Source organism: Pongo pygmaeus, chromosome 12, assembly GCF_028885625.2.
Source record: "Pongo pygmaeus isolate AG05252 chromosome 12, NHGRI_mPonPyg2-v2.0_pri, whole genome shotgun sequence".
In the NCBI taxonomy this organism is placed as follows: domain Eukaryota; kingdom Metazoa; phylum Chordata; class Mammalia; order Primates; family Hominidae; genus Pongo; species Pongo pygmaeus.
This window is the reverse complement of record NC_072385.2, coordinates 125,153,023-125,167,428: the sequence shown is the minus strand read 5'-3', so window position 1 is coordinate 125,167,428 and position 14,406 is coordinate 125,153,023. Positions and strand designations below refer to the sequence as shown.

At 40.3% G+C, this 14,406-nt stretch overlaps 1 protein-coding gene across 4 annotated transcripts in view; it reads right to left on the bottom strand.

The window, feature by feature from the left end:
* MBOAT2 (membrane bound O-acyltransferase domain containing 2) overlaps positions 1 to 14,406 on the bottom strand; it is a 144,699-nt gene that overhangs the window by 13,781 nt on the left and 116,512 nt on the right. For all 4 annotated transcript variants that reach the window (XM_054474605.2, XM_054474568.2, XM_054474615.2 and 1 more), the window contains 3 exons: positions 10,277 to 10,331; positions 5,154 to 5,337; positions 1,238 to 1,430 (listed from right to left, as the gene is read on the bottom strand). In XM_054474605.2, the coding sequence (XP_054330580.1) occupies positions 1,238 to 1,430; positions 5,154 to 5,337; positions 10,277 to 10,331 (432 nt within the window). The remainder of the gene's footprint in view (positions 1 to 1,237; positions 1,431 to 5,153; positions 5,338 to 10,276; positions 10,332 to 14,406) is intronic.

The following is a 14,406-nucleotide window of genomic DNA, read 5'->3' as shown; positions in this document are numbered from 1 at the left end:
ATAAACAAGGCAAGCAGAACACAATCTTAAGAATAAAGGAGTTTATAATCTTGTGGGTGAGATAAAAAAGACAATACATATATAAAAGAGGTTTTTCAATTTATCCAATGAAGCATTCTCTCTACTTCAGTCCAACCTTCAAAACGTGGCCAGAATCATCATCTTCTGCCACAGGATCAGGCCGTCAGCCTGCCTGAAGTCTTTTGTGGCTCATTCAGCAAAGCAGGCAAGGTCCTGTGAAAGCCCATTTCACCTGACCAGGTCCCTCCTTCCTACATGCCCCTGCTAACATCTGCCATGCAAAGCGAGGTACCTCCATGTCTCTTTGCTCATGAGTGCAAAACTAGCCATTTCCCACTTGCTGAAATCACATTCAATCTTTTTGTTTTTGTTTTTGAGGCTACCTGGGGGTTATTGCTCAACTCATACTAAAACCTCACTCTGTTGCTCAGGCTGCAGTGCAGGGGTGCAATCATAGCTCATTGCAGCCTCAAACTCCTAGGCTCAAGCAGTCCTCCCACCCCAGCCTCTCAAGTAGCTGGGACTACATGCCACGCCACCAGGCCTAGTTGATTTTTAAAAATCTTTTTGTAGAGAGAGGGGGTCTCACTATACTGCCCAGGCTGGTCTTGAACTCCTGGCCTCAAGTGATCCTCCCACCTTGAACTCCCAAAGTGCAGGGATTATAGGGGTGAGCCACCATAACTGGCCCACATTCAATTAAAGCCACGATTGCATGTTATCTTTTCTCTAAAATTTGTTCTACCTGCCAAGCATAACTGATGACCCCCTATCAGTGTGCCAATATCATTTTATTCACTTTGCTGAAAAACTACCGATCATATTATACTATGGTTAATGGTCTATTTAACAGGTATCATAATTGCAAGCTGAATACAATCATACTAAATTATAACCATCTGGAGGATAAGGACTATGTCTTATACATACTCGTATCTATCCTGGCTAGCACTGAATCTAGAATATAATAGGCATTCAACAAATATCTGTTGTCTTTCATTGATCCATTTATTTTTATTTTGTATTATAATAAAATGGATTCAGTTTTTAGAATATACTTACATATGAGTTGTGAGGGCTGTTTTTTCTACAAAGATGACTTAATTTTTTCAATTGGTCTTTATGTATCCTCAAGAGGGCGCACTGATAGCAATCTATCGACAAGGGAAGAAACGCTTCAACTAGACACAGGGAAGTCTATTTACATGTTACTTACCTAGCGTCCATGCAAAATAGTATTTGGGTCTGGCAGCCAAAAGAGAGATATAGAGATAGATAATCTTTGTTGGCCACGAGGCTGTAGCTTGAAAATGCTCATCAATGTTGTACTCCACAGGCAATGTCGCACAGACGGTCAAGTGAAATAACAAGGACAGCCCACAAACTAAGAGCTTCTGAATCACCGCAGTCTGAAAAGTGCAAGGCGAGACTTCATCAACTTTATCCATGCACCTTTTAATTCATTCTAGGTATTATCGACAGATTAATCTTCCTGGACGGATCATCAGTCCTACAATTCTCCTGGTCAAAATTCAAGAGCTACATTGCACTTGGCATTTAAAGTCTTCCATAGTCTCAGGGTATGAACTTTTCCAACTGTATCTGTAAGTACTATCTAGGGGTTATTGCTCAACTCATACTAAAACCTCCATTTTGTATTCAGAACTTTCAGGAAATAAAAAAATCTAAAAGCAAGCATAAGTGTATTGGTGTGAATGGAAGTGAATATAAAAAAAATTAACATTAATTACTTTTGGCAGTAAATTTTATACGGATATATATATTTTTTTCCATTGTGTCTTTTCTATATTTTCCAAATTCTAGGCATCTCATGGATGTTATTTTTACAATAAACAATCTATGCATCTCTGTAAATCTGAAAGTTAACACAACTTTGTTCAAGAATAATAAAAACCAAAAGAGCTATACACCTGAGAAGAATAAGAATTTGCATAAAAGACCCTGGTGAAAAGAAGAGGCTATTCTTAGCAATACTGCGGTAAGGTCACATTACCAACTCATGGTATTTTGTATTTTTACAACTCATGCTGTTTTTATATTTGTAGAAGGCCAGAATATTTCAACTTCATTTGGTATAAAACAGATTATATAGGCTACAAAGAAAAAGAAACAAGCGAAGAGAAGGCTAGATCCAGATGAAGTAATGTAACAAAATACCTGGATTTAGAAGTGCCCTATACAGTAACAAAACAGTATTCAAATTAACTGAAGTAATTTAACAATGAAGTTCCACATTTTAACACTTTATATAATGGTGCCAAAAGAAAAGCTCCAAGGCAAGAGCCAAAGCGCATGCCGGATGCACTGCACTTCTGAGAACAGTATTTTATTATTGGTTGCTCCTGCGAGGTGGAACTCAGTGTTCGAGGACTCCTTGCAGCAGTTGTTATTCTCATTTTCCATTGTCTTTTATCCCTTTCTTTAATAAAATAAGGCTACTCTTTCTTCAGTGCCTCCCAAATATCTTACCTATACATTTGAATTACGAGTTTTAAAATGGTAGAGAAAAAATTGTAATTATAAATGAAGCAAGGTGAAATAAATGGCCCCATACTTTAATTTTAAAATGAGGCACATCATTTTAGTAATGTAATAAGAAGTACTGTGGCCACGAGACTATATGGTTCTGAAGTAGGGCAGGGATATGGTGCTGCAATGAAAATGTAGAGAATACGAAGACAGCCTGTATCCAGAGAGGTGATATCCTCAGCCCCCTTCCCCTGCCCAGACCCAGAGTCCCAGCAGTCAAGTTTGTATGCCCTAGGCAGAAGACTGGAGAATCCTTCACTCAAAAAACCAAAGAGCCCCAGAGAAATGGCCTACAGACATCATGACAGAGACTGCCAAGTGTTACCCAGGAGCCCTCCTCCCCTTCCTGCACAGAAAAGGAGGTTTCTCTTGGGTGCTTGGAAGTCTAGCTAAAGATGACACATCATAGCCTTTGGTGCATCTGAGTGTGGCTATATGATTAGTTTCTGGCCAACAGGATGTGAGCAAAAGTAATATGTACACGGAAGACGGAGTTTGGATCTCTAACACCTTGGGGCCCCCATATTATCAATGCACTGCTTACAGGTGAGCTGTCCCACATATAACATAAAAACAAATTTCCACCTTGCTTAAATTCCTGTTATTTTGGTCCTTGTTTCAGCAGCCAAACCCATATTCTAACTGATGCAGATAGAGGAGAGGACAGTGGAGAGGTCCCCAACAGAAGAGCCAGTGGGCTCCATGAGCACCCTCCTTACGATCCTGAGCATCTACGCACTCCACTGACGCACAAGGAGCTTCCAAATGCCCCTTGAGGGACTTATGACTAACTACCACTATTTGACTTTATAAAGCATATGCATGTGAAATTTAAATAAAATATATTATTAAAATGGTGGGAAAATACATTAAGAATATTTGCCATTATCAACAACCTCTGATTTAGGATGTCTATAACCCAAAAGAGGAAAGTGACATTTTATGAGAGTAAAACCCATAAAAACTCAGTGAGGTGATAGAATATATACACTTGTATTATTCTTTGTCAAGTTTGATTTACTACTATCATGTTTATAACATTTGATATTTTCAAGTATTTTACAAAATAATTTGATCTTCACACAGTCTGTAAAATGGGGAAGACATTAAGATTCTCCTTTTGCAGACAAGGACTCATACACATTAAGTGATGTGCTGAAATGATGAGCCGAACTGGTCACTGACAGTCCAGCATCTTGATTCTTAGGCTTTCATTCTCCTTCCAGCATGCCCGAATAAACTTCTAACAAGCTGTCTACAATTGTCTTTACCTTCTCTTACAGCAGGGAAACCACTAAAAGATTAAGTGGTCATCCTGGAGATACAAAACAGTCAATGAAGAGACACGAATTTCAAGTCTGGAAACCCACTCAGTTTGATATGACATTTCTCAACACTTAACCAGTAATAGAAAATATGAAGACAAAAACACCTTTTTGGTATAAAATACAATGAGCCACATGGTAGGAAAGAGGTAATATACTATCTTTTGCAAGTGCAGGCACATTTCTACATTCACTCTTTGTTGCCCACACAGTGGAGGGTGGTAGATTTGCAGGAGAAAAAAGGTGACCCCTTGCTCTAAGCCCTACATTCAGAGAAAACACACTAGCCCCTTTCCTTCATCTCACAGACTTCCTGATTGGCCTATTCTTTTTCATGGAAACTTTAGATTTTAGCAGATGAAATCTAACAGAAACTTAGCCTATACAGAGCCTCACTGCCTTTCTTTACAAAGCAGCATCCCACCAATTTCAAGTGCCCCAGTGGCTTAAAGAAAATAAAAATTATGTTTGCTTGTAAGGCAACTTAGCATAGACTTGAAACCAGATTGCACTGGTTTGAATTCCAGTTCTACTGCCAACCTGGGAAATCTTGGTCAAATCACTTAGCCTCTGAGTCTCAGTTTCCTCAACGGTGAGAAAAACAGCGCCTACCTTGTATGAATGCTGTGAGGGCTGAAAGAGTAACTACATGTGAGGTGCACACCACAGTGCCTGGCACATGGTGAGCACTGTCAAAGTGTTAGCTATTATTAATATCTTTATCATATTACTAATCTCTTCATTGTGGGAATCAGGAGCTGTTTTGTGGAAAAAGGTGGTATTTGAAGTAGGCTTTTAAAGAGAAGAAAGATTTCAACTTGCAATAACTAAGAAGAGGAGAAGGAAAGCAAAAAAGAAATGGAGGATACAGAGTGTTTACAATCTGCTGGAACACAAGGCATAGGTAAGAAAGAAATAAGAAAGAAAGAAAACGAAGGGAAGGGAAGGGGGAAGGGGGAAAGGAGCCTGGAAAATTATTAGGCTGGCCAATTCCATGACAAGAGCTTTCTTGTAAAATCCCCTATAACTATAAAGCATTATTCTCACTGAGGAATTCAGCACATAGTTTCTGAAGTGACCTTATTTGTGTTCTTAATCATGACTGTACTTCTACTAGGTGCAGTGTGAAGTCATTTATCTTGAAAAGTATTTTTAAAGAAATAGATGGATAAGTTCACAATGTGAAAATATTTGTATCTTTAAATAAGACTAACCAATACATGCTATAAAGGCTCCAGATAAATCTCATGACCTTACATTTGGAGATGGCTCTGTTCTTTCATACTGTGTCTCTTCTTTTCCATTTTCACCAGATTGTGTGATATGGTATGATCTGCCTTCAATGAAAGTAATGTAGTCTTTGTAAGAGCAAAGTGGGCCTGCCAGGATCCCCATGAAGTTACAGTTGTAACTCAAATACTCCAGTAGGCTTGGCATGCGCCTGCAATGAAAAGACACACAACCAGTGAGATGCAGCATAAGCTTCAGAACATTTGATAGAATACTGATCCACCTCACTGCTCTCCGTTTCCAAAATAAAACAAGCTTTCATTTTCATTTGCACCCATACAATAAGAATTTTAAGGATCAGGACATAGTCATGCTCAAAAGTATGTCTGAATAAGAGTTTCTATACAGATCCTTATGAGCAAATATGAAGGTTTCCACTTAGATTTCTCACGATGAGACAAATCAAAGATGGACGCACTATCCACAAAGTGCTGTCTCCTCCTAGGCAATCATTTGCTCTTCTAACAAACACATGCTGCGCACTGTGTGCCCCACCTGCTGCAGGGCCTGGATACGGCAGTAAACAAAAGAGAGGACAATCCTGCATCCACAGAGCTTGCATACTGGTTGCAGAAAACAATAATAAAATATATAAAACATATTTTCAGAGGTGCTAAGTGCCACAAAAAAAAGGAACTCTTTTATTCTATTAAGAAGTCAAAGAAGGCCTCTCTGGTAAGGTGACAGTTGAGCAGAGACCACGAAGAAGTGAGAGGAGTTGTGTGGATGTTGGTGACAGGGGTTTCAGGCAGAGGGAATGATGCGTGAAGACCCCTGAGCTGGACACGGCCGGCAGCAAGGCAGCCATGGGCCTGGAGCAGAGTGGACCCAGGGGAAGAGGTGGGAGCAGGGAAGACAGCTGAGGTGGGATCAGACGGGGCCTGCCTTACAAGCCATGGCAGGAACTTCAGATTTTACTCCGACTGAAATGAAAAAACACAGCAGGGGTTTAAAAGACCTATGTCTCAATGCATCACTCCAGCCCATGTGTGGGGCTCCTGCGGTCTCCACGCAGGAGGTGACAATGGTTGGAGGAGGGGGCAGATGCTCTGCACGTATCCTGGCAGTGGAGCCTGAAGGCTGCGGAGGGATTGGCTGTGAGGTGGAGGAGAAAAGGGAGTCAAGTCAATTCCGCTCCTTAGAGGTCTGTCCAAATGATACATGGTACCTATGGGTAACACAGTGAAAATAGGTAGTTAACACAGGAGACTATTTAGACTATTTCTGTTATTATATAAATGAATGAGGAGTGTATTTAAAAAAAAAACAGTTGCATTAAGAAAGTCTACTGTCCACTGTCAATTATAAACCATCACAAAGAAAACACAACTGCACCTGGGGACAGCAGGCAGGCTTCTTGAACATGTTACAGTCCCTGCTCCTCTCTTAATATGATAAGCTGTCTCCTTAAAAAATACAAACACTCTTGTGGACAAGAGAGGTTAACAGAATACCCTCATAAACAGCTTTTTAAAGAGCTGGACTCAAACTCCTGAGCTCAAGCAATCCTTCTGCCTTGGCCTCCTGAGTAGCTGGGATGACAGGCACACACCACCTTGCCTAGCTCAGCATATATTATTTTTCTTTGATAAATTAAATAGAACAAAATAGTGATTCCTGTCCATCTGATACTATCTGGGTTAACTCAGCCCAAACTACTTTTCTAACTTTTCCAGAATTATTTTTCCACTTTTAAAAATGTCTTGAACCTTAAGTTTTTTCTTTTTAGGGCTTGAAACTGATGACAGAAAGTGTTTCTGGCAGATTTTCTCTTTTAGTTCTACTTAACGATGAAACGGCATGCTTTCTCACTGTATCAAAGACCAGGGTAAGTACCCTGCAGTCACAAGGTTACAAAAGAACTCCTTGTACTCCAGCAGCAGAGCTCCATTCTCAATACCAATTATTTTAACACCAAGTCAAACTATGTATCACCATTAGCAAGGACAGGAGATAGTTCTAAACCATGACATTGGCTTAAGTAATTTTTGGCTCAACTGTCATATCAAACAACAAGTCATTTTAGGTACCGAAGTAAGTAACTGTATTTATTTATAAAATGAGAACTTAAGTCTAATTGCAATGTATAATATCAAACAAAAGATTCATTCATTCATTCCATTGATATTTGATATCAACTATGTGTTGTCTCAAGCTTGGGCTTCTCATCTGCAGAATTACTGACACTTTGGACCCATGATTCTCTGTTATGGGGTCCTCCTGTGCAGTGCAGGGTGTTTAGCAGCACCCCCTAGGCGCTACCCACCAGATGCCACTAGCACCACCCCGCTCAGCAGTAACAACCAAAACTGTCTAGACATTGTCAGCTGACTCTTGGAGGTGAAATCATTCCAAATAATGACCATGGTTTGGATGATGGGGACAATAAATGAGACAAAGTTCCTGTCCTCAATGACAGGGCCAGGGAGAGGGACAATTAAAACAAATGTCTTGTATAACATCAGACAGTAATACCTACTATGAAGAAAACAAAGCGGAGCAAAGGGACAGAAAGTGATGGCAGGAAGGGAGGGGTATTTTTGACAGAGTGGTCAGCACAGTTAAGAATGGATTGAGTGAGGAAGCATGGTCGAGCTCTGGGCTCTTGCTGGGCCTTATAATGCTGTGGTCAGGGGTTTGTAATTCTCTTCTGAATTACAGGGAAGCCACTGGAGGATTTTCATCAGGGGACGGGAATAACATAATCCAATGCACATTAACAGCTTCTCTGGCTGCTGCACAGGGCGTGGGAGAAAATAGGGAATCCAGGAAGGAAAGCTACCACAGCAGACCAAGTAGAAAATGAGGGTTTGTACTGGAATGTGACTGGTGGAAGCGGTGAAAATCAGTCAGATTAGAGATTAATTTTAAAGGAAGGGCTAACTTGACTTGCTGGTGAAATGGATTTGCTGTAAGAAAATGGAAGTCCCCCCAAGCCACCAGTGATAATGGTACTGCTATCAGCTAACTGGGTGATAACAGTGGAGGAACAGACGCGGGAGGAGGAAGGAAGAGGGGACAAATCAGAAGTTCGTTTTGAACATGTTCTGTTCGAGCTGCCTGTCACTATCCACACAAAGACCTTGAAATGGTAGTTGGATAAATAAGGCTGGAGCCAAGGGGAGTGGATTGGGCGGGAATATAAATTGAGGACACTTCAAACACGAAGATGGCCTTTCAAGCCAATGGATGTGACCACCTGGAGAAAACAGAGAAGTCCAGGGCTGAGCCCAGGCTAGTGGTAAGGCAAAAGCAGGGGCAGAGGATGCAGCAGAAGAGACAGAGAGAAAGAGCCAGTGAAGAAGGAGAAAAATTGAAAGAAGGGAGTGTCCTGGAAGGAAGTGAAGAAGGTATTTCAGAAGAGTGGCCAACTGGCCAGTGCTGCTGAGGTTCAGCATCATGCAAACAGGCTGACAATGAAATCGGCCAAGATTAAGGGCAATCTTGAAAGAATGATTTCAGACCAAGAGTGGGCACAAAAACCTGAATGCAGGGGGCTGAGGGGAGAATGTGGGGAGACACTGAATGTCGACAAAGCCTTCAAGAAGTGCTCCTCTAAAGGAGCGTGCAGTAACGGGGTGATGGCCAGAAGGGAATGAGAGGTGTCATGAGCTTGTTCTGTTCAGATGGTGGGGATGGCCCAACAGAGAGGGAGAAATCGGTGAGTGAACAGGCAGGAGTAATTGATGCAGCTAAATCCTTGAGAAGGAAGTGAACTCCGTGCAGCAGTGAGAAGCTGGCCTTCAATTAGATGATGGACAGCTAGTACTTGACACCAGGAAAGAAAGTAGAGCACTGTGTTATAGATTCAGGCAGCATGGGAGATTTGGTGGTTGCAGAATCAAAGTAGGATTGCTTTTTTTTCTCTCCAAAAAATAAAATTTTGCTACCAACATGAGTATGGGGGACGGCATGTTAGAAGCCTGGGAGGCAGGAGAATATATCATCTTAGAAGAGTGTGGGCAAGTGAGTGGACTGAGGAAATGCACAACCACTGGCAATACTAAGGATCCTAATTTTAAATTTGGGGTAACAAATTCAAAATGAGTCCAGTCAGGAAGACAGTGTTTTTCCACTCAGCTTTCTTCCACTGTTCAGGTAGGTGAAGAGGTGGGGTTACCTAGGTCTGGGGATTTGCTCTCGATGTGAGAGGCACAGGGGAAATGGCAGCTGAGTGTCTGCAAATGAGCAGCTACTGGGATGGCGCAAGGGCTCCTACAGATCAAAGAACCAAGACCAAATTAACCTCTCGTCAGGAAAGCTACTCAAGTGTCTATTTATTGATACATAAAGATTGACTATAGGGGATATCAGAACAGAACATTTTTAAAGATGGGAAAATACAAAAAGACCCCCAAGACATGCTACCTGGGATGAAAGATGAATACTTAGTGTAGTTCTAAATAACACAATCTCATTCTTCTAGCAGCTATGCACTTATTCATTCTAGATTTAGAAACAAGGTAATCCGTGGGAAATTTTTCTTTAAGTATAATGAGTACTCCATCTCAAACTATATTAGTTGAGATAGACACTGTGAAATTAAGCCATTCCTTAGATTAGTCATCAGAGTGCCTTCAACAAATGAAGTAGAAGCCTATCCCAGAATGAATTCCTCAAATAATAATAAGAATTATCTGACTGGTTCTTTACTATTTCAAAATATGGCATCGATGTGCTATATTAATGTACTGTATCTTAGCCCAGTACCTGTCATCAAGTTATTGGCCTGTAAATGGTAGCTGCTATTATTACCAGTAATTACTACATGGCAGACATGAAGACAATACTATCCTCCTGTCTTCAAGGAACTCAGAGTCTCATAGGGACGAAAACTTTAGCAGCTAACCTCGTGGCCCATAGAAGGCGCACAGGTATAATCGCAGAGGCAGGGTGCTACAGGAGCCGTAGAAGGGAAGCCCCCACCCGCCCAGCAGGCTTTGGCAGGAGGGAGGTGCATGGAGGGAGTGAGGCTTGATTTTCAGAAGTAAGTACCCCTAGAAGGACTAGTCAGCCTCAGCCACAGAAGGAACGTGGGTCCTAGGCAGGGGCGCAGGAAGCATGGCAGAATAGGATGCAAAGGCACGTACCTTACAGCTAAATCCCTCTGTGAGGAAGTCAGTTCTTCATCCTTCCGAAACATCCCTGAGAAACAAAAATAGGTCCTCTTATCCATTAAGATTTCTCCCCAAAATGGCATTTTTGCCCATGCACACTTTCATTACTTTCCTCATTTGAAATTCATGCTATTATATTCCCAATTTTGATATAATGACTGTTCCTTTCCTTCTCATGGCAACACAGGCTCGATCATGTGAAAAGTCTCTATAAAATAGCACATGGTTGGGTATCTGACTCCACTCTAAGGGGAGTTATAATTAAAGAATTCTCAAATACTGGCACTTTTAAAATTATAATGTTATTATCCTTAATTGTAAATGCTATGACTTTTCAAAAAGGGGCATTACAATTTTTCTGTTATTGGGTGCCTTAAATGACTACATATGAATACTATAAACTAGAAGCTCAACATAAAGCAAGGAGCAATTTCCTTATTCCTCCATGACTCCAATGCATGAAAACCAAACTCAAATACATCATCTCCATCCATCTATTTACCTTTTTCTTCAAAGAGGAGGATATATTATTTAAGATTACACATCAACTTACTAGATCCATACGCTCTAAAAATATATACCTCAAATCCAACTTAAAGACCAAAGGGGAATGAAACTAAAAAGCAAATAGCAACATTAATATTAATAAATTAATAAATTAATATTAGTAAAGTAGTAATATTCCCCCAAAGAACCAAAGCTAAAGCAATTATAAAACAGTGAAACAGACAAAACTAAAAACATGAAAAGACAAATCGTAGAAGAAATACATGCAGCCAACTAATGTGAAATGTTAATTTCACGATTAACAACGTTTTCATTATAAATCATTAAATGTACATTAAAAGAGCAAGATGCTATTTTCACCTATTCTAAGTATGCAGAAATTTTAAAGGGCTCTTACTCATATAATACAATCTAAATTATGTAAAACACACATTTTATGTATTTTATATGTATATAAAACAAAGATGAGAAGAAAATACTGCCTTAAAATGCCTCAGGAACTATTCTATGCACTGAGGAAAGAGCAGAGGAAAAACAAACTCCCTGCTTTTATAGCACTTATATTCTAGCAGGGAGACAGAAGATAAACAAATAAATGAGGTACCAAGAGGAACTCACATTATCTTTCTGTAAACCAATATAGCAAACACTTTAGAAATCTTTCTACCCTCTATTCCTAAAACTCTAGCCCTAAGGAAATAACTGAAGGTGTGGTTCAAGATTTATGACAAGGATCATCACAACTTTATATATAATAGCAGAAAAAAAGTAACAACTTATATATGCAACTATTGGGGAATGGGAATATATTACACATTCCACTTTTGACAATTATGTAAAAAGAAAACTATGCCTCATAAGATGATAAAGGAAATATTAATAAAAAAAGAAGGGGCCAGGTGCAGAGTGGCTCACGCCTGTAATCCCAGTACTTTGGGAGGCCAAGGCGGGTGGATCACCTGAGGTCAGGAGTTTGAGACCAGCCTGGCCAACATGGTGAAACCACGTCTTTAACTAAAAAAATAAATAAATAAAAAATAATTGGTTGGGTGTGGCGGCAGGCACCTATAATCCCAACTACTCAGGAGGCTGAGGCAGGAGAATCACTTGAATCTGGGAAGTGGAGGTTTCAGTGAGCCAAGACTCTGCCAAAAAAAAAAGTCTGGCTCTGAGAAATTTCGGGGGAGGGACATGGAAGATTATTTTTTCTTCATATTTCCAATTTGTATTTTTCAGATTTTCCTCAGTGATCACACACCTACTTTTTATAATCAGGAGGAAAGAAAAACACTTTAAAAAAAAAGATGATCGAAGATGAGAAAACGGTTAAAACATTATCAGGCTTTAAACCCCAAAAGAGGATAATTCCTACTTGTGACAATTCTACTTTCTTCCCCCATATCAGATATATGCTGTCCACTTTTTCCTTAAAAAAAAAAAAAGAGCCATCTTTAGCAATGAGGATAAGTATTCAATTTTTAAAAACTCCTTATCCTTTTTTTCCTCATGCTTTTACCAGGCAAGTGACATGTTAATAGCCTTCTTTGTGATTTCAAGCTTTGCCATACATAAACTGCTGTTATATTTAGTCAGCATTTCCAAGTGTTTGGCATAGGGTGGGCCTCTACACCAGTTCAGTCTGCCATGTTGCTCAGAGAAGCGATTACTGCTTTCGAAGTGTAAACTAACCAAGAAAAGTAGACACAGAGCTTAAAGGATAGAGTTGCATAGAACAAACTTGTGTCAAAAGTCTACAAGCACAACAAACCCAGCCTTCTTTCTCAGTTCAAAACTTGGGAACTTGCCAAAAGAATCACCAAAAACCAATTAAAGACAAGATATCTTTTTTTAAAGCTAGAAGTCTAACCAAGCAGTTAGTTTGAGGCAGTGCAGCAAACAACGGGGTATGACAAGACTTCTGAGCCCGGCATGACACCACATTGCAGGCGGAGACTGAAAGCCACTGCTGCTGTGTCTAAAAGCTGATACGGGTAGTCCAGTGAGTCTACTGTGCTGCTTAGTTACCCTGAACACACCATTTTTTCACTGAATTAATGGAATGGCGTATCTTCCACTGTTTAGTACTTATGTATGAATAGGTATAAGAAAATGATTGCTTATAATTTTCATGTAAATTCGGAGTCAGGAATCATGGTGATGCCAAACAACCACTGATTATCTACATGGGTGGCTGAGATAGTGGCACCTTTGGTTTCTGATGGTTCAATGTATACACGTTTTGTTTTATGCACAAAATTATTAAAAATAATGTATAAATTACCTTCAGTCTATGTGTATAAGGTATATATAAAACATAAATTAATTCTGTGTTTAGACTTGGGTCCCAAGATATCTCATTATATGTAGGCAAATATTCCAAAATCCGAATAAATCCAAAATCAGAAAGACTTCTGTTCTTAAGCATTTCATATAAGAGATATTCAACCTGTACAAACATTCCATTAGGTTGAAGTATTCCTATTGTGAGGTGACATCAATGAAGCTGCCAGCAAGACAACCAGCTACACTATCCCTAAAGGCCACAATACAAGCCAGACTTCATGAGCAAACATGCCAGCAGGTTATTTTAGTCATTCATCCTAAGCCCTCAGCAATCTCATATACACAATTCAAAGCCAGAAGGGCAAGCAGGCTCTATTATATGAGGGTGATGAAATGTCTTAAAAACCACGCCTAGAAATATCCAAAGATAAAATAACACCTGCTTCCTGAAGATGCAAATATGAATGATGCCACTGGATTGATAGTTGAGAAACAGACACAGTTGTAAGTAATTTATTTGGTTTCATCTAGGAGTGGTCCAGAACCAGGCTGTGCAGAAACAAGTTAACACAGTTCTGAGACTGCTATCCTTAGAAAGGCCTGCTTATAAGGTGTGCCCATGGCTGGTGTGTGAGAACTTGGCTGGTCCACAGTCCCCTACACCGATAGGAAATGTCCCCTATGCCTAGCCTATTTGTGCCAACAATGTGGTTTATTCTGAACACCTGCTTTCCTTCTGGGAGCCTGGAATTTTGGTGTGCATTAGGCAGCGGGGGCCTATGTGACCAGCCCCCAGTAAAAACTTTGGGTGCTGAGTGTCTAAAGAGCTTCCCTGACAGACACTTCACAGGTGTTGTCACAATTTGTTGCTGGGGGAACTAAGTATGTTCTCTGTGACTCCCCTGGGAGAGGACTTCTGGAAACTTGTGCCTGGTTTCTCCAGACTTCATTACAGGCACCTTAGTACTTTACTGACTTTGCTTGGAATCTTTTCACTGTAATACGTGTTAGCCATGAATTCAACTACATGCTCAGTCCTGTGAATCACCAAACTGGGAGTGGTCTTGGGGTCCCCCGATACACAGATAAAAAGGCCCTTCTCTGAAAGACTAGCTGAGAAAATATGGGTTAGACAGGGTTCAATCTATCCCTTGGGAATAAAGGGGTAGGTGGTATGGGATGTGGCAGACCTGCAGCAGACTGTCTCGGAGGATGTACTGAAGCAAACTGGAAGAGGAACCCAGTTTGAAAAGTGAAAGTGTATGAACTCCTCAAATGCTGCCAAGACTAATCACAATCTAAACTGTTCTAAA